General features: G+C 40.8%; 1 protein-coding gene across 2 annotated transcripts in view; it reads right to left on the bottom strand.

The window, feature by feature from the left end:
* The window catches only part of ASAP1 (ArfGAP with SH3 domain, ankyrin repeat and PH domain 1), a 132,889-nt gene extending 123,250 nt beyond the window's left edge, over window positions 1-9,639 (bottom strand). For both annotated transcript variants that reach the window (XM_082044544.1, XM_082044545.1), the window contains exon 1: window positions 9,566-9,639. In XM_082044544.1, coding sequence (XP_081900670.1) covers window positions 9,566-9,624 — 59 coding nt within the window. In that variant the 5' untranslated portion in view covers window positions 9,625-9,639. The remainder of the gene's footprint in view (window positions 1-9,565) is intronic.
* Window positions 9,640-21,498: the final 11,859 nt, after the last annotated feature.

The raw sequence follows: 21,498 nt of genomic DNA, 5'->3' as shown, positions 1-21,498 counted from the left end.
CACCGCCCCCCTCCCCCGTTCCGAATCGGCGGGGGGCGGCGGGACCCTGCGCCGCTTTCCCCTTTTGTCGCTTACATTTCAAACAAGGGGGTTCGGTGGGCGCACACGGGCGGGCAGGAGGGTGCTGGGCTCCCGCTGCTGACCGCGCTGGCCGTGCCGTCCTGTCCCGGGGTGCAGCCCCCGGCTTCAGCCGCGGCTGAACCCCAAAGGAAAGTCAGCGGGTTTTTTTTTCCTCCTCTAAGCCCATCACAGCCCGTTAAAGCCCTTTTGCTTCAAGCCCTTGTGCTTCAAGCTTCCCGTGATGTAAAGCGTGAAATAACCATAGCTGATAATGTCATCGCTTTAAGCAATCTGGCTATATAGATTTTCACCCTCCATATGCTCAGATAATTTTTAAGAAGTCCTGCTATGTCTCAGCGACGCCTTTGAAGCTGCTATTCCTGATATTTATTACTAGTTCTGTTCCTGAGCCTTTTCAAGGGGAATGGGAGAGTGGTGGATCCCCATCACAAGGGCTGTATTGCTCAGCGCACCACGGAGCCCTCGCACAGCACAGCAGCACCGGCCTGAATCTTTAATCACATCCCTGGTATCCATCCTTTGTGTTGTTTACCAGTCCTGCATCCTTCCAAAAGTAGCATTCCTGAATGAGTTAAAATATCCTTTTATCTGTTGTTGCATCATGTAACTCTGGGAATTGATAGGAAGCACTAATGATGGTTTTTTTCTCTTTTTTTTTTTTTTTTAAGCTTAGATTTTGGGGCCCATATGTGCCTTTCTAAAGAAGGTTACGTCTCAGGAGGCTCAAGTAATTATGGTCATCTGCCGCTTCAGTCCGATTTACTTAATCATACCATGTGTTTTCCTTCTCTTTGGGATTCTCTCCACAGAAGCTGGGAAACTCAGGAATGGTAAATATTCTCAAATCTGAACGATGAAATATGAACAGCATTATATGGATATATCCATTTCAAAGGTTTTAATATTCTGTGGATAAAGACCTACGCCTGTATTGCAATGTGCTAAGGCTTTACATGGTTTTATATGTAATTCTTAATAAATGCTTGTACAACTCAAAAAGAGTTGAAAACATCAACAAAAGGCTGCGATGCCTGAGTAAGCATAAAAAGGAGATACCTCATTTGTGTATATCCATAAAAAATGATTTGCATGCAGTTCTGCCAGCAAAAATATGGCCAATACTCCTGAGAAATGGTCCTGCCTGAACATGTTTCTTTGATTTCGTTGCCTTAGCAGAAGCCCTCTGTATGGCCATGTGATTGCTGCTGCTGCTGCTGCTGCTGCTGCTGCTTCACGTGATCCGGCTTTCCGGCACAAAGCTGCGGGCTCGTACAGATGATTGTTAAACGTCATGAGACTCTGAAAGGTAGAGTAGGCAAGAGGAGGAGGAGGAGGAAGCCAAGAAAAGCACTGCGTGGGAGTTGCACTGAAAAATGGATTTGGGCGAAAAAAAATTAAAAAAAATGAAGCACTGAAGAAGTGATTTGAAGGGTAGGAAGCAAATCAATTGAGGATCGTGTTTGTAAGAGCAGTGGAGGAGGATGAGAGATCAAGATGATAAAAATGGCTGGTGGCATCAAAAGCTGTATGGAGAGCGAACTGCCTGGGGGGTTGGGCCAGGAAGAGCTATTAGGAGTTCCAAAAAGAGCAGTTTCGGTGTGCCATGCCCACATGGAAACAGGATGTGTCACGGGCTGGGATATGGCCTGAGGGGCAAACACGACCTGTGGTCATCCCCTGTCATGTCCTGCAGAACATCCATCATGGGCTGTCACACAGCTGCTCCTGAGCCAGACCTGAGCTCCGCGGGTTGGCTACGGTGCTCACGTTACAAGGAGACCTCACCCCCCTATAGCAGTTCCCGAGTGAGGATAAATCCATTGCACTGATGGGTAAACTGGTTTAATGAATTGAGTACTCTCACTGTTAAAGTTGACTTGCTCCTCTTCAGGCTGGAGTTATTGAGCTTAAGGACTAGGCCTGGATTGTAAAATAACCTCATCTGCTGACTGAATAACTAAACAAATCCTGCCCCAAAGAGTGTGGGAAAAAAAATGGACATATTGCTACAAACATATTTTCTTTAATACCGTTTAGAGAAAATTTAAACTGCAGAATTGAAGAGCCTGTTCAAGAAAGAAAGGGAGGAGGCAGGCCAGGGAAATTGGAGCAGTGAAGAGTGATAGAATTGAAGGCACAGCAGCGAGTAACAATAGCTGAGCTTCTATGTTTCCTCATCAGGAAAAAATGATATTTTGAAATAAAATACTAAATATATATAACATAGAATTAATACAGAAGACTACTGGGAAATAGAGCAGCAGACAAGTCCTAAAGACAAAAAAAAAAGGAAGATCAATAGCTACTGATCATAATTGCCTATTAGTCTGGGCTTTTGACGATTTTGAAATTGCTAACTCTGTTAGAGAGAATATGGTGCTCACTTTTGCTGCTTTGAAGCAGCATTTCCTCTTTCCCCATACAAATGCTAGTACAGAAAATAACCCAATGGGCATGACCTCTTTAGGCCTGGATTATCTTCACTTAAACTCACTGTAAGTAAGATTTGTTAATTAATATGATGTTAAGAAAAAATAAATTATACAACTTACCTATAAAAATGTGCTTACATTTAAACTAGCCAAATTATATAACTGTTTCAGATAGCTTTTAGTGGATTTCAGATTTAACCATGTTTCCTGTTTTGAATTGCGATCAGTATCTGAGATTCACTTCTAAATTCGTAAGATGCACCTCTCTATAAATTGTCACTAACTGAAATCACTGTTTCACTTCACAAATGTCAAAGAATAATCAGCAGAGTGTGAAAGTTATATTTCACAGCGTCTGCTCTAACGCTATCTTAGTCTGTGCGAGATCCTGGAGGAGGCTGTGCCGCAGCCTTTTTCTCATGTAAGACTTGCCAGTAGAAGTTATGCTTATCTCATCTCACTCCTTTTGGTGTTCTGGTGCAAAATGCATCTCCCTGTCCATCCTGGGACAAGCTGAGGAGTGTGCAAAAAGCCCTGGAAACACACTCGGTACTGATGAGACACTGCAGTCAAGGAAGTTGTGCTGTCTTGCCATACTACCCAATGATTCAGTCTACAAATCCCTTTGATACCCTGCCCTTTTTAACCGTGATCTCCAACAGCATAATTAATTACAGCAAGTTGATAATATTGCTGCAATATTGGTGATACACATCATGCGTAGGGAGAGGCTAAGGAACATGGCAACGACAGCACGAACTACTAACACGGGTGTTTTGCAATAAGCTGAATATTGGCTATAGTATTTTTCATTTTATTGTACTCTAGTCATCTTAGATTGAGATCATCAGTTCATTCACAAGAGCTGAGCAGTTGTCATCAGGTGATGATGAATATTGTCATCACAGCAAACTTTCAAACATTACAAATATGTGCCAGAGGTGAAGAGCCACTTTGCACTTGCATTGCTCTTCATGTCATCAATGCAATTAACTGTTTAAACCACGCAGCGGTGGGGTAGAGAACAGCAAGATTATCTTTCCACTATAGATAAGGAAAGCGATACAGTTGGCTGTGGCCCTGCTGACCTAAAGCAGGGCTGTATTTTTGGCTGCCTAGCTTTAGTCGTGCAAAGTCAGCTCTTGGGGGTCTCAATGCCTCAGCTGTGCAGAAGCCCATGGTGGATGTCCCCTGGGATCCCATTACACTGCCCGCAGAGAGCAGCCCCGCAACCACCCCGAGGCCACCCTTGTCTGCCGCACGAATAGGGAGCTCACAGACAAACTCCGGTGTGGTTGCCGCTTGGTTTTTGGAAACAAGCTTGACCCGAGTCCCTGGCTGTGCACCAAATATGCTGTCAGACAAGATGCCTCCAGGGCCACTTGCAGCCTGTCAGTGTGGCGGTGAAGCGAGGTGTTCGCTGGGGAGGGAAATCGCTGTGCACGTGGCTACCGTGCATGAGTCCTCTTGATTAGTACAGACATGGTCATGCCAGGGTCTCACGTGTCAAATTTGTTCTGTGTTATTTTTTTCTTCCCAAGTATGAAAGAGATGATGCTGCTTTGCAGATGAGGGCTTACACCTACACTCGTCACTTTCAAAGCTCCCATCTTGGCTATTACTCCTGATAAAAGTAGTCTAGACCGGGCATTAGTGTTTGACTAAAACATCAAATCATTGAAATACACAGGCTTTTGTAAGTAAACTATATAGTTGTTCTTTTTATGCTCCTTAGCATTTTCACAAACGGAGGGAGTATCACCAACTCGGCAGCGAATAGCAACAGAACTAGTGGCATGCTAAAACTCATCAGGAAAATATCCTTAGGCTATGCTGCTCTACTATACTGCTATGCTGAATAAATTTGTGGTTTGGTGTTATATTCATCCCATTTCAGCTAAACACAGCAGTCAGCATTATTTCCCATCCTCCTTCTTATCCTAACTCACTGTATGGCATAAGGCAATCTGAAATTTCCTGAGAATGCATCTGTAGGGTAAATTACTGTTGCTACATTTTTATATTTACATATCCAGATAACTGCTGACAAAATTAACAGGAAATGTTTGCTTAAATGTACGGCCATAAGTACTAGAATACCCACAAATATTTCTGAACATCAACTCTTCTCATTTGAGTTGAATGTTGGGCTTAGAGGATGAAAGGAGCTTCAAATCAACAAGAATCTCAGCAGGATGGGTTTGGCTTTTGGTTTTGGAGTATCTCATGTGCTGAAACTCTGTAAACTTCTTTTTGTTGATGGAACTCCCATAGTTTTGTTTTGAAAAACATTTATGTAAGGACACATAACATCATCACTTTGTACTTCAGCGGGAAATGTTTAGTCAGGAGGAAACGCACCTCCAGGAGCTGTGTCCTCTCAGAGGACAGTCCCATGGGCTGACTGAGCCTTGTTCGAAATGGAACAACTACATTATTTTAACCTGCAGCATGTTTACACTTTTAATATCACGTAAGTGCGTGGTGTACTCACAGGAAAAGGCACAGTCTATTTTAAATGTTGAAGCCTACATCACACATTGTGACTGGTGCTAATTTGCTCGAGGGGAACTTATACGGTAAACTGCAAAGTGGTTCTACTTGCAAAATAAGGCTGTTGGATTTGGCATTTGCAAACAAATTTTTGAAACTATTCTGTTATAGAAAAGTCAGGTAACTTGGCAGTCAAAGAAAAATGTTCTCATCTAAATCATAGCATTGTACATGCAGAAAATAAAAATTCAGATCCAGAGAATATGCTGATTGCAATTCTGTATTTTTAAGCAACAGTATCTACCAATATGGCTTATGGACTACATGAGCTGCATCAACAATTTCTGTTGCCACTGTGACTGTTTTGAATACAAGGACTGGCTGATTTCAGTTTTAATACTGGCATTTCCGAGCATTTGTCTCCATTTGGTATTTAAAATTAGATAAGAAAACATAACCAACTGTCTCAGAAACTACAATGTCAGTTTAAAAGCCTTTTAGCACTAGAAATAGTGGCTTAAACAAAAGGTTAATTTTGCATTCTTTCAATATTAATATGATAGCAAAAAGAGAACCCATTGTGTTCTCATTATAAATGACATTTTGGTAACATTAAGACCTTGTGTTTTTAACACTATGTGTGCCAAACAAATAAGATTAAATAAAAACATTGGAAATACACCACTGAGTGATATATTTTACATCTTATTTACTTGAATGTCCTGTGCAAGGAGCATGACTGAACGACAGGTAAGCTCAAATCAGCATCTCAAAGGACAGCTGAAAATAACAGCGCTGAAAATGAAGTGCAGCATTGAGTTTCACAAGATTAAGCTGACTAATCTGCTGATTCAGTTTTGCCTTTGTTTTTTGGTTTTTGTCATGCAAGATCAAGAGTCATGCAGGCAAACACGTAATGGCATTCCAGGCTCACAGTAACAACAACAAGCAATGGGCTGTTCCCCTGTAACCTCTGCATCCTTCAAAGAGAAAAACAGCAAAATGCTCCCCAGCAGCAAGAGGCAGCAGGCTAAGAACAGGGAAGGCATGCTCTTTTGTTGTTGTTGTTGTTGTTGTTGCAGGTGTGCTGATTTGGTATCTTTAAGTGTACAGAGGTTTTTTTGTTAGAGATGCTCATTTAAGAAACGTTACTTCAGTTCATAGGAAACGTAATACTGCGTGTGTTGGGAGGGATCAGATTCAAATGCAGCCCTTAAAACAGCTACAGAATATAAAAACCCAGCAGTATATTCTTCTATAAGCACTGTATTTTTGACAGTCCAAAGATATCAAACTCTTATGAATGCTGACGAGTAAGAAAATTGTCCATGGAGCCCCTGGCGAATTGAATCCTTGTCCACAGTGCAAATGGGAAGGGGTACTCTGATTGAAACAGAAGTAAGAGTCCTTCCAAAGCAGGAATTATAGTAGCTGAATATATATCTATATAATTTTTTTTTTTTTTTTAATATGAGAAATAGCAATGACTAAAAGCAGAGGGCGATACTGCAGAAATGAACATGTTGCAGGACAGCTGGCATGGCAGGCTCTCCAAAAGAAAAAGAGAATGAAATAAAGCTTCAACCCGCACTGCAAACATTTCAATATTTTCTTTTTCCCTCTGGAAATGATAAGGCTGTGTCATTATCCCGGCACAGCTCTGGTTCTACCTAAGCTGCTAAATGGATGCTGATGGCAGCATGCATCTTGCCTGCAGTGAAACTGGAGGTTCAGACCAAAATGAACCTGGGAAGCAGTTTGTGAATGAAATAAAATCTCTGTAGACTGGGATCGTGTCCTTGAGCTGCCACTCATGACTGTGACATGGCATTTGTTCTCTGTGTGCATCATTTCCCTATCTGCGGAATGCAGACAATTACATTTATTTTTCTAGGTGAAAGCACACCAGGCTTCTCCTGCTGAGTAGTGCTATATCAAAACTAAGTATTTTTATTATACATTTTATTACAAGAGTTTCAAAAAATAGCTGAGGAATGAGAAGGGCTTTCAGGCCAGACAATTTCGTCAGCACTTTTTTGGATAGACAAAAAGTACTGGCAGGTAAATTGAAGAGTTACTTTCTACTAGTTGTTCATGATGTGTAAATATAAAGACAAGAGATCTGGTTTTGTGAGGGTTTTTTCATAGCATCATAGAATGTCCTGAGTTGGAAGGGACCCACAAGGATCATTGAGTCCAACTCCTGTCCCTGCATTTGACAACACCACGGTTCACACCGTGTGTCTGAGGGCGTTGTCCAGTCTCTCTTGAATACTTTTCTGTATTATGAATTTATTACAATTAGAGTAGTATTAAATGAAAGAAGATAGACCGAGACCCCACCATGCTAAACAGATCCATAGAAGTCATTTGGGGCTTCATGCCAGCTCTTCTAAGGCACAGTTTGCAGATGTGCACGTGTATGGGCCTACAGAGTTAGAAGTTCAAAAGCTGGCTTATAGTGTTGACTGAGCATACTTAATTTCTTAATTTCCTAAAGAGCATCTTGTTAGAGAAGTGCTGGAAATAAATCTGCAGATGTTGGATGTTATAAAAAGGGCCCTTGCAACCACTGAACTCACTAACACATCTGCACTTCCTTTAGAGAAGCCTCTATTTTCAAGGATAGATCACTTGGCCAGGCTCTAGGCTTGAACTCAGCATAGGAAATATTCAATTCAGGAGCAACGTCTTTTGGTTTTTTTGGGTTTTGTTTGTTTGTTTGTTTTAAGAAGATCAGTACATTTGGCAATACATAAGACCTGACATAACTGGAGGAGTATCCACTTTAATGCTCAAAGGCTTGTCATGAAGCAAAAATTGCTCAAATTTCAATTTAAGGTCTATATGTTTTATTAAAGTAGTTATTTGAATGTTGTAGCTGTGGAGTTCTGTTAAGACAGGACAGCAAACAACCATCTGGAAGTTCTTGGAAACTGGTCTTGCTGCATGGGCCTAGTCTCCATTGGGTCAGTGTTCACCTGATGCTAAATGAAATAAAAAGGTTTGGAATTTCAGTCTCGAAGTCCATCACAGCAGCCTCTGTCTCTGATTACTCATTTGCTTCTACTTTTACCTACTGAAAATGAGCTTGCTACTTCCCAAGTTAAGTGACTCTCCATTGACTACAGTAGAGGGTGATCATCTGCTAATCTGTCCTACCCCTAATGATTTTTTAAAATTATTTTTTAATGATTTGCTGACACGAGCAAATTTGAAAGGAGGGACAGGAAAGATGTCAAAATTCTTCAGTTCCTAGAAGTTTTGTGGGAAAATAAAAATGAGCAGAAGAAAAACACATTTATTGCCTCTATGGATAGAAAAGGCTCACCCTCATCTTGTTCTTTGTCAAGATAACTGGTGTAGGAGAAAGGCTCTGTAAGTATCCCAGTCATGGGAAAGGTTTCACTGATGGTTTATACCTCCTCGGGAGCTGCAGTCAAGACCTAAATCTGTAGGAAATCGGGTTTCATTAATTTCAGTAATCTCACCACTACTTATTTGCTTGTTGGTGGTTGTGTTGTATTTTATTCCTCCAAGAAACTGTAGGAGCAGTAGGACATAAAGACTTAAGTCTTGTTTCAAAATCAAATAGAAGTATCCAGCTTGATAGCTTCATACTTTTCAAAAGACGACTGTTTGATTTCTGGTCTCTTGCTTATTTAAGGCATCATGGGCTTAAAAAAGAAAAATATGTGTAGCCATGTGACAAAGCAAATGCACCAAAAGATGATTTATTCAATTTTCAGAAGTTCAGCAATGATTCACTCCTCTTGGCTGGGCTGGAGTGCAATACGGTCAACCCTTTCCCCCAGGGAAGAAGAAAGGATGAAAGTCCCAGGCGGGGAGCGGTGGCCTGTGCCAGGACATCTCCAGCCCATGCACCAGGTACAAAGAAAACCTCAGCCTTAACCAGCAATGTTGTTCTTGTAGGGGGGTTGAGTCAGACAATCCACACGTAGCTTTTAGTGGTTCAATGAAACACAGTCAAAACTTTAAAACACGAGCACTCACCATCCAGAGGCTGAATAAACAAAAGCATATTTAGACAACTGTGCGCTATTCAGCACTTTATGTCACAAGAAGAGAGTCCCTCATCTTTCAAGCCCCCGCACAAATCTTGCCATAGATTTTTCAGGCTGATCTCAGAGATCTGTTGTTTTCAAAGTCACACCAACATCAGTTACCAGATCTAGATGAGTTGAAAGGAGTTACAGAAAGTGTCCTTTTTATACCCTGCCCCCCTCAGTCAGCTTTGAAATCTATGAAAGCAAAGCAAAATGCATAGTAAAGTGTTAGTGTTTGTTCCAGCACTTGCTCAGGCAGTCAATGTTTTGCAAGCATTTACTGATTTACTGGAATTTTTGATCCTTGGAAGGATCAATAGTTTAGACCTTTTCTGAAAAACATCCACTGTAGCAATGCCCAAAATAGCTTTAAGCAGGCACACAGGCAGGTATTGCAATTGATAAAACCAAATTCTTTTAAGCTTATTTTTCATAGATTCTGGTCTGCTTTTTACTCTTTAAACCAGTTACTTATATTTATGTCTTTCTTACCGATTCCATAGTGAATCTCTTGAAGAAAAACTTGAAAGCCTGGAAGCTGAAGATCTCATGTCTCATCTGTCACGACCAGAAGCCTACCTACATGGGGAGAAAAGACCAAGTAAGGAAAACTAACCAAAGCTATGGAACTGACAAGGTCACTTATTCACACAGCCAGTTTGAAAAAATGTCTATTAATTCTTCAGTGACAGCAATTTATCATGCGCTATTTGATTACTGCATTTGATACTATGAATTTCATTGTGGTAAACAGATCCATTAGAAATCCCCTGAAAATATAATAACACCTTGTTAAATATTGCTGCATGAGAGCTTCATTTAGCTGACTGGGTAAACTCTTCGTCTAACTAAATGTGGCAACTACTCACTCAGCTGCACTGAGTGCAGAGCTGGTAACATCACCTGTCCAAGTTGTCTGACACTTCAGAAGACCCTGTTTGCCAATATAAGTTCAGTCTAACCATTCAGGCTGAAAATTGCCATGTCAAGTGTATGCACCAGACTGATCTTTTTTGGAAGACGGAGATACGATTTGAAGGATAAAGAGACTAGGAGCAAGAAGTGGCCTGACAGGGAGGAATCCTGCGTGTCGGAGAGGGCAGGAGGGTGTGGGGAGAAGGTCCTACCAGAACATGGGGAAATGGTTTCACAGTTTTTCATTGGATTTCTCTACCATCATATTGCATGCTGTTTCCAGTTTAAGACTGATGATAGAGATGCTGCAGAGCCTCTGGAAGAGGTGGGTGGCACTGGGACATACCTTTCACTTTGAAGCCTTCTGGGCTGATCTCCATGGTAGGTCCAAAGGGACAAGGTGGAAAAAGAATGACTGGGGCTTGGGGCCAGATAATGGCTCTGGGAAGGAGCAGGCTACCCAGAAGCTGCTGCTTTTAAAGGTGAGGTGGTAAAGCAAGGAGACTGGGACAAGCCACATGAGACAGAGAGATGTGGACCAAGTAGGCTGGGACAACAGGAGATGGAACAAGGACTCATAAGGGTGAGATTGGGATCAGAGGGCCCAAGGCAGAAAGGGAGTGGGAAGGAGGCCACCTCCAGATGAGACCCTTTGGGTAGCCGGTCTGCCCATTTCCAGTTGAGCACAATACTTGATTCCGTAAGGAAAAGCACATCTCCTCCTCTATGAGTCTTTTTCTATTTTTTAATTTTTTAAATCTTCTCTCTAAGAGAAGTCTTGTTACTTCTGTTGACCTAATTCCCCAAAGACTGCTGTAGTTTGTTTATGGGTTTTGTGCTGCTTATTTTATGTTTCCAAACATGTCATGTGGGGCTGGAGGTTTGCCAAACCTCAACATTAAAAATAACACAGAATAATCCCTGTCTCCAGGACACATGGGATTCAATTAAAAATTGCGACATAAAAGTTTTTGATGTGATGGTACTGCATCTCTTTTCCCTTCAGTTTCTGAGCCTTCAGGATGTTTTCAAGTGATGTTGTCAAGAGTTCTTTTGCCATTAGGAGAGACAGACATCTTTTTAACCAGCAGATCTCTGATTTTTACATGCTGTCTGGGAAGGATCTGAGATTCCTCTAGGTATGAAACCAACTTCTCAGAATGGGAGAAGAAATGGTTACAACCCCTGTCCATAAGGAAGACGTGTGTCATTTGATATGAAGGCAAGGGTGTAAGAGGAGAAGTATCTACAATAAACCAAGAATACTATGCTTGAATATCATGTTACATGCAGGAAAAAAGTGTTAGAAGAAGACCTGGGCACTGCTCTGGTTTTCGTGGGCTGGGAAAGGTCTCCACCAGCAGAGAACTGAGCACCACGATCTTACAACAAAATCACAGCCACTGGCAGCCCTGGATGTGGCTCAACCCATGGTGACATGTCTGCTTGTCGTTTAACTTTTCAACACATCTGTTCCCTTTAATGATGTTATCCATCTCCATAGGCAAAACAGTCACCTTCTTGATTATAGGTTCAAGTCAAAGCAAGAAGAAGAATATATAAAATAGCTCGTTGCTTTCTAAATCAAATGCTGACCAAAGTTCACAAGTAACTTATGATTTACATTAGATTATGTTTTAATTGATGGTAGTTTATTTATCATAAGTCAAAAAGTCACAGAATCTCCCTACATTTGCAATAATAAACTACTGAATTTATTTAATTACTCATTTGCTATCAGCAGCGTTACCAGCATTTGTGGTTAGTTTGGAGTGGCTCAGGATGATGATGTTCCCTTTCTAGGTCTCCTACTCATTTCTGAGCCTCTCAGTGCTACAGCAACCAGCAAATAAAATTAAATATAAAAGAAATACAGAAAGATATTTATAAAGACATCAAGTTCATTGAAATTATCAGGATTGATTAACAAGAAGCAACACTGAAAAGGAAATATATGTGGCTCTCCTAGAAAGAAGAAGGTTGGCCCAATGAATAAGATGCTCATGTGGGTTCAACACCCTGACTTGGTGACCTTGGACAAGTTATTAGAACATCATTCAGATGCAAGTATTTTGTCAGGGTGAAGAGTCTTTTGAGGCTAAATACAGCTTTTATGAAACTCCCTACCCAAGGCCAGCATTACAATTTGGGCTGTGTCAAGCTGGCATCTTGACTCTCACCTGAAAACAAAGGAAAAATGGTGCTTCCCAACCGTCCTTGGCAATGTGAAGGTAACACTATCAGATTTATGTAAAGTCGTTATATATGACAGTATGTGAGTGGGAGCAGGGACAGACTAGGGAATATAAAAACCCAGAATAGATAGAGAACAATGAAAACTTGGAGAAATATGGTTGCTTTTTAGCTAGGGACACCTACACTTGAAAAGAGAAAGGCTAGTTGAGGCTTAAGTAAGAAGGAAGCCAAGCTTAGTGGCAGCTGGGTGACAATGCAATACAGTAATATAATAGCAAATTTTATTAATCCTCAGATGAGGAAAGCATTTGTTCTTGTGCCTGATTACAAATGCATACAATCATATTTAATTAATTGGTACAATCCGAATGCTTGACTAACTCAAGCTATTAACTAATAAGTATAATGAGTTGAATCCTCATATTTTAAGCTTTTAGAACTGGTTAAATAGTGTGGAAAGCCAGCAGATTCTCAGGAACATAATATAAAAATTGCCAATATATTAGCTAATAGTTGAAAGAAAATCTTATGAAGGGATTTTTGCAAAGAAGAGGAAAAGATCGGGAAAGATTTTTACAGTCTTCAATTACCTGCATTTGATGTTGCTTAAACTCTGTGTGATTTCATGCATAAGTCATTTAATGACCTATTTTGCTTTGCTTTTTGTTTTGGAGGATTTTTTTTTCTTCCACAGTAGAATTCGCAGTCTGAACATCAATAATATATATTTTGTATGTCTAATTAATATTTTAGGAAAAATATTAACCAACCAATTTCCATGTATGCTTGAACTGGATTTAACCTAACTAGAAATACTCAAATAAGCAAAAGTTAATATTGTTTCTACAGTCACTGATGTAGCAATAATAGTAGTTGTACACCACCATGCTGAAAATCAACTCCCTTTATGTCCAAACAATAGCATGAATCACAGAATTCTGACCTTGATATACAAATGTGATCATGCAGTAATTATAGCTCTTGTGCTTTCTGTATAAACAGACTGGAAATGCTGTAGGGTACTGCTTCATTCTGCAATTTACAGCTAATGACTGAGCAGAAGCTTTTATATCCCAAGTAGGCAGAAAACCTCTTCTTTCCTGCAACTGAAAAAATTAAGGTGCTATTTGAACTATAGGGAATCAAGTCATTGTTCTATCTATATTCCGTTGAAAAGCACATCCTACAAATTCAAAGATTGTCTTGAAAATCACATTTTGGAAAGTCAATTGAAGCTGTTTTCATGGGATAACTGACATGTTCTTGAACAACTGTGAGATTTAAAAAAAGTCTTTCATTTCATGCCAAAAACTGCTGTAGGTTTGTTCTGTTTGTGTCTATGTTGGTATCATCTGAACAGGTTGTAACAACCGTGTTCTTTGGCTTTGCCCTAATCCGTGACTTGGATAACACTACTAGGATGTGGACTAACAAACCTCAGTCAAGGAAATCCGAGGATATTTGTCTGTGGATAGGCCACCTCAGATTGATTTTAGTATGTCCTAAGCAACAGAAGCTCCATCCTGACCTCATACATTAGCTACCTCTGTGTTTTCAGTGCTTCCATAAAAATACACCACCAAAATCTTAGCATGCTTATAGGCATATGGTAAATCCTGAAAGTTGCTGATTACAATGTCAATCCCAGCGCAGAGCCCAGGAGTGACCCTGAAGAGCTGACTGACAGCCTCTGCTGATGAGTCCCTATTTATAATGGTTTCTGAGAAATGTCAATTGCTTAGTTTATAATCTATTAAATAATCACAGTGATGACTTTAGGTAGCTCTAATTTCTTAATCAAAATGTTGTTTGGTGCCAGAAGTTCTACCAAAGTTCATAAGTATTACATCAATAGTATTGATTTTTTTTTCCAAGAAAATGTAAAACCTCAAAAAATATCAAGATAGCTTTCTTGAACTGAAATATATCTTCCTTAATTCCATCCTGATTGGCATGAATTGCATTACTTTTCTCTGATTCTGTATGAATAGTGCCTGGAATTAGTCATTCCAGTGTTTTACAGTGGACTGATGTCAGGCTGAGAGGGTTATTAACACTCAGAACATTCCACTGAACTTTTAAATATATTGGCAAAGTATAAGCTCTCTTGCCTTCAACTTGACATACTCAGGTGTTTGAATATGTATGGAAAGTCAACTTAAAAATTCAGATAGTTTCTTGGATGGTATTCTTAGAATTATCAGCTGATTTTAAAAGAATCCAGTTTTAGGTGATGGCATTACTGTTAGAATAGAAATTAGTTCTCCACCTTCATTTAATGACATGATCATTATATGATTATGAAACAAGCATGATAGGATATTTGGGCTGTGCAAGTGCTATAGGAGAGTTGCACTGGACAGCTTAAATCTGGTTTAGGATTCATGCTGCAAAATATGATAATTCTAAGATTTAACAGTTTTGTAATATAATAAATCATCACTGTTGGTGTACGATGTTACAAGACATTGCTATGGAGGGCTTACAATTACTTGTTTGGTAATTTTGTGCAGTCTCATTCAAAGGTGAATTTTCTTTAAGACTCAGATATGTGACGAAGAGATTGTGTAAGTATTTAGACTGAAGGACTCTCTAGCCTTCGAAGCCTGTCTTTTGTTATTTGTCTAAGGGCTTCAGGATGATATTGTGACTTAAATCTCCTTGTATCCACTTAGGAGTGACCTTTTTATCACTTACGACTGTATTCATCAGCTTTTTCTTGGGCTCAGGGAAAAATTTTCATTTTGTGGCTTCAGGCCTCTGGAGAGCTTTCACTGATCCTGTCAAGGGTATGTTTTTATATTTGATGACAAGGCTGCCATCCACAGTCCAAGGTTTTGAGTTATTCACAATCCACTCCCAGAGACTGTGAGGGGCTCATAGCAGGAGGGTGTTTCCTACCCCTCTGTAAGGTTAGGCACTGCTTAATTATTTACTCAGTACGTAGTCTATAGCGAAATATCCTGTACACAGTATATGGGTAATAGATTAATAATATAATCTGAATGTGACATTGTCCTCTTGTCACTGCTCTGACTCATTCTCAATAGCCACTGATTGTGGGTTGAATTCAATGTCAGATGTTTGCTAGCTGTATTTTTAGGAAGGAGTCATTATAAAAATTAGAAACTAAGCCTGGCGTAGCCATGTTGCAAATCAGCTTGTCCCTGCACGAGAAGTCTGGTGCATATGAACATTCCATGTCTTTCCTACAGCAGCTTTTCTCCTCTGTGTCAGCAGCTCTCAAGCAAAGCGAGCAGCACATCTCCTGCTTCTAGCCCTCATTGTCAGGCACTAATAAGGTCTTGCATTGTCCTTGTGTCTAAGCACCTCACAGAAGTTAATGAATATTTCTCATATGTACTTCTAGAACGACTGTTTCTCCTTGTGATCAAAGCCTGGCTCTGTGCTTGCAATCCCAGACTGAAGATGAGCACATCAGGCTCCGGTTTGTGGCTTATGCTCAATATGCTCATCTTCTGTCTGCTGTCTCAAGTACAGAGCTTGGCTTTGATCACAAGGATGACTCCACAGTGCCTTGTGCCAGACCCTCTTGTCTTGGTACCATTCTGCCCTTCAAAATACTGTGATTTTTGTGCCTTCCCTTTGAGTGTGCTCTAAGCAGTACCACCGTACTTAGGAACCCTGTGAAAATGTCATGTATTTTGGCTGATATAGTACTGGTAGCCGTTCTGTCCTTCAGCAAAGTGCAGAACTATCAAAGCATCTTTACAGAATATCCCAAAATAGCAGGCCTCAAAGCATTAATACAAAGATGTTCCTAAATATCCTCTTCTTTTGTTCTTCATGTCCCGCATATACCCCTTTAGTGAATCATGCCCAGATCCATAAGCATGCTCTTTGAAATCGTATGTACTATCTATGTAGAAAAATGAGATTCACTCAGAGTAAGTGACAGAACAGAGCCTTTAAACCTTCATCCAAACTCTATGTAAATGGAAATCTTTATGTCCACTTTGGTGAGCTCTGACTCAACTCTTAGACTGTAAAAGTGGGATGTATCTGACAAAATGTCTTTGCCTGGGCTATTCGCCCCAGGCTCCATTTATCATTGTTGATCACCGAATCACAGAATGCTTGGGGTTGGAAGGGACCTCTGGAGATCATCCAGTCCAACCCACCTGCTAAGGCAGGTTCACCAGAGCAGATCACACAGGGATGTGTCCAGGTGGGTTTGAATGTCTCCAGAGAAGGAGACTCCACAGCCTCTCTGGGCAGCCTGTTCCAGGGCTCGGGCACCTCAAAGTAATGAAGTTTGTCCTCATGTTCAGATGGAACCTCCTATGGATCTTGATGATCCATAGTAGAAACAACTGAAACTAGGTTGCATCTTACCTTATCCTACAAACGTAGACGTTTAAAATAGAGATACTAAAGTATTTGTCTACAAAGGTCAGATGAATCACAGCCTAAACTGCCTCTTTAGTTTTACTGATTAAAAAACAGAAAGAGAAGGGTGCCGAGCCCAGAGGTAGACATTTACTCCAAAGATGCTGCATGTCCTAAGTACATTGTAGCAGGGCCTACTTATGTCTGCCTGAACCATACTGTGGACAAGTACAAGACTGTACCTCTAATTCTACATTCAAAAAGAGATGCCAAGAGGAAGAAAACAAATTTTAAAAAATGAAACTCTTAATGGAAATCCCCAGAAAAAAAAAAAAATGTATTAGTGCACTGCTGTGGATGCTGCCATACTTTCCACTGGCAATCTAATGGAAAGTTGTAATGAACTTTAGATTTTCTTGGATAGAAGAAGATGATACACAAATAAAATACAATTAAATTATATACTGTAATGTAAGATTTCTATTTTTACCGAGAGAAAAATGCTGCAGCTGAAAAATAACCTTTTTTCAGCTTCGTTGGTATTGGTTTCCTGGGCGAGCTCACATGGCAGTACTTGCTCTGCCTTTCTTGGTGATGCCATGAATTTATACCAAGACAAAAACAATCAAATCACACAGTTTTGAAGAAGGTGGGAAAGCATTGAAACTGAGCAACTCCAGGCCCTGATGGCAGTTAAAAATAATTAATAACTCACACGTTACACTCTGTAAACATCTCCTATTATTAAGTAAAGCACTCCACAAAGAAAAGAATTTTACCAATGTATTAATTAGTTAAACTGGCTAATGAGTTCCCAATAACTCAGCAAGTGACAGTGAGATGACTGTTTTGGATGCAGTCAGGTATTGTTGGCTCATGTTATAGAAAGTAGAGATGTGCATGGTGAGAATCTTGAGGTTTCTTCTGCCTTTCTGCAGCTGTGGAGCTGGGCTGCCTGCTCAGTGAATACTTCCCAACTGCCAGTGTTAAAAAAAGAGAAAAAGAAAAAAGAAACAGAAAGACAACTATTTCAAGGGGCAATTATCTAAATGAGCTGGAGAAACCTGGGATGACTAAGCCCTCAATCTCTGGAGAACACTTTTGAGCACTTTGATGAATTTTAAAACGGTATTGCGTTCTGGGCTTTAATAACGTAGCCTTGCTCTTCTTCTGGCTCTAGGCAACTGTTGTTAAGTCCATTTTTACAAAAGCCTAAGGAAACTGAGTTAATGAGGCAAAGTCACTAAACTCACTGCTGCAGAGCTGCCAGGTGCCTGAGCACAGGCGACAAGGCAGGTGTGTGTGTTACCGTCAGCATTGCACATACTGAGATGGGCCTTTTTATTTGTCATGTTAGGGTTCTGTTTCACTTTCAGTTCAGCAAATAGTATTAATTAAAGGGGGACAAAGTTTTGATATCTCTAGCACCATCAGTGGTAATTTATGCAGCTTTGATTTCCTTCCTGTGATACACTCATGAACTGAGTCTGGATCCTGATAAAACCAGAGACATCTCTGATTAAAAAAACGCCACCAACACCAATGGGAAATGTCAGCCCCCACCACTGCTTTATAGTTTTAAGTTGGTTTCTGCAGCGAATAATTCTAGAAGCACAAACTTTTGGTTGTTTGAAGTTGGAGTCACAAGCAAATCTGGCACTGAAGCACCAAGCCAAGTGCAGGTTTTGGGTGCCTCAGTCCCTGGGAAAATTCAAAAGCCTGAGTCAGCTGCCCATATGTCTCTTCAGAGAACAGCTGGAAGGCTGGACACTTAAAAGTGGGTTCACAGAAGAAGACACAGTAAGAAGAAGGCACCTAAAACACCGAATGAGGAACACAAGAATTATTGGGTGTCTGTAACAGACTTGTAATAACTAATCTGACCCTGGAGGTGGGAACTAAAGTTGGCCCTTCGTATCTTGTAAAAACGTGATGGCCCCTGTAACACTTGAGCTGTTGGTGAGATTGTGTGTTGAGAAGGCTCCAAGTTCAGCTCCCTCCTCTCCCTGAGCGGGACCAGGATCTCCAGCCAGCACCCGTCCTCTCCTGCAGGCCCCTAGGACCACTCTGCAAAGCCCAGAAATTGTTAGGAGTTACAAAACAATCAAGCTAAATCTTCCTTTGTGAAAAACAAAACCAAAACCATAGAGCACTGTGAATCTTAGATATTTTCCAGGGAACATCTGATCCAATTTAATTCAGTAAGTCCCATTCCAGTCATTAATCTCGAGCCAATTTTTTTTTTTTTTCATTTTATTGCACGTTATGATTTACTGCACAGCTCTCTGTTCATTATTACTTAGAGAAACAGTTGCTCAGATCCTCTTTCTCTTGATCTCCTGATCAGGAAAATACTGCACAGATGTGAACAGAAGTAAGACTATTATTCCTCTGAGAGAACTCTTCCCCAATTAAAAATAGTGTCTGTGAGGGAAATTATGATCTTGCAAATAGCTTCTAAGAAAGACTACATTAACAGCACAAATGAGGCCAGGTTTCCTTACATCAGGTCTACTGTTTGCTGCAAAACCAGTACAGTAACTGACACAATTAATATTGCACAAATATCCTGGGAGGACTTAAAAATGTTGAAATCCCACATATGCATCCTTCAGTAGTCAGAAGAACCTGATCTGCCCGACGCATACCAGAATGAACCTATTTCCTTTTTTGGGAAACAAATATCTTGTTTGTTTTTGTCATGCACAGGAAAGGACAAAGCAGAAACATATTTTCTTGTGATAACTACTGTCGAAACCAGGGGGTGTTGCCAGCGTTCATGCAGATGCTGCCTGGTCACTGCAGTCCTTCCTCCTGGTTTGTGTTGTATCTGCAGGAAACAGCACAAAACCCCCCTGCACTTTGCTTTTGGAGTAGGAGCTGGATGAGAATGCTCCGTTCTGATGTTCGTGGCCACCATTCATCTCCTGCTAAAGCTGGTAAACTAACACAAGTTGCAGATGGCTGGAGGTGCCAAGGAGTGAAAGTTCCAAGTGGCTCTTCCTGGGGATCTGAGTTTCTTTCTCATCTTAAATTCACATTCTGGAGGGAGCCCAAAGTCTTTCTCCCAGATGCAGATTGACTTGTCTTCAACAGTCTGGCCCAGCTGATGGTTTCTGTTTAGTAAGGGCCTTGAATTATAAAAACAAATGTTCCATAGCTCAGAACTGTGATTCATTGTCCTGCACCAGGAAACTCAAGAGGAATTGCTGAACTCTTGTCTACCGAAACCCTAATTAAGTGGACTGAAATAACTGACCTGACTTTTAAAAGGACATCGAAATAATTTATCCAGGACTTCAGTGTGAACTAAGGCTCTGAATTTTAGGCAGTCAGCTTTTGAAGATTACTGATTTAAGCTTTTATCTACAATGGCCAGCTTTAGCAAGCAGGGTCCTCTCCTGGTATTGCTTGCCTAAGCGAAACATTGCCACTGTACCAGCAGCCAGCACTCGTATGTGAGCAATACTGCTGTCAGGAGATTATTATCCCCAGGAAACGCTTTTTGCGTTAACATGGTAGTTTAATGGCCTGTGATTTTGCAAGAAGGTATTTCTTCCAAGGAGAGAGAATTGAAGTACTGGGGTAAATAACAACAGGTGTATTTCCCCTAACTGTTGTTGCTCCTAAAGCCGTGCTGGCTTGCGCAGGTTTTCATGAACACCAGGAGGACTTGGGAGCGCTGGAACCCTGTGGAAGCTTTTCCCCCAGGTTGTGGTGAGCACAGCACTGCACTCACATGGAAATTGTCTTTTAGTATCACAGTAGTTGTGGCTTTTCCCTTGGGGAGGAGGTAGTCAGAGGTAACAAATGATGGGTTTTTTTTCTACTCATCTGCCTGTTTTTACAAAATACGTAAGAGCACTTGAGACCTCTGTTCCTCCATCTGTCTTGATTGAGGGGGATTCAGAGTCGTGGGGGTACGTGTGCACACAAAGTGCAATTGCCTCAGCCTCATTTATAGAGACCAGGTTACAAATATTGCAGAATTCTCAGTAACACATGATTTTAACTCAATTTAAATGATCTAAATTTCCAAGACTCTGAGCAACCTGTTCTGCTTGAAGTGTCCCTGGCTTATTGCAGGGGGTTGGAATAGATGACCTTTGAAGGTCCCTTCCAACCCAAACTATTCTATGGTTCTATGATTCTATGACGTAACTTCTTTTTTTCTCCCAGGATGTAAATCATGACATGAATAAGATTCCCTTAAATGATAAGGTGTCCTTCAGCATCCATCATCATGAAAAAGTGTTGTCTAAGACTCCTTATTTTCCTTAGGGTTAGGCTAAAACTGGTCTCACTGTTTGGGGTCATGTTCCCTTTTGTGCCTGATCTGTCTAATGGTGCAAATCTATTGTAAGAGATTAGTGATGCATCTAACTCTCTTGCTCAAGTTGTAGTGATTGGAGAACTTGGCTTAGGAAACTGCTGATATGAATCACAGGACATGGGCTTCTTGCAGGTCCCAGCCTTGAGAAGGAGCTGCTTATGGCCTTCTGGCTGTTTGGGAAACGAAACAGTCTTAACATGGACAGAATTAGTGCTAGAAATGGTCCTTGGGGGAAGGAGGTTTCTGGCTGAAGAGGAACCTTGCAGCCAGGCTGTTCTCTGCTCGTGGGCAATGGAAGGGACAAAGCGTAAGAGTTTACTATATACCACGTGCATACGTGTATATACCACCCTACAGGGGGGACTGTGTAATTACTGTTCTGAGCTTCCTAGGAACTCTGGGAAGAAAAACATAAATTTCAGCAGTCAAGAATTTTCTCTAATTCAGACCAGGTGTCAGGTAGGCTGTCATATGGCTCTAGCATACAGGAGCAAAACATGGCTTACAATCACCTTTTTATCCTTGCTCCTGCTGCTACTGACACCCTTTAAGTCTAATATTCTCAATGGTAAGGAAATTTGTTTCTTCTGAGCCAAATCCCATTTGTCTGTGTAGGTAGTGAGAACAAATA

The sequence above is a fragment of the Streptopelia decaocto genome (genome assembly GCF_964273445.1).
Source record: "Streptopelia decaocto genome assembly, chromosome: 2".
NCBI classification, from domain to species: domain Eukaryota; kingdom Metazoa; phylum Chordata; class Aves; order Columbiformes; family Columbidae; genus Streptopelia; species Streptopelia decaocto.
This window is presented reverse-complemented; position numbering and strand designations above follow the sequence as displayed.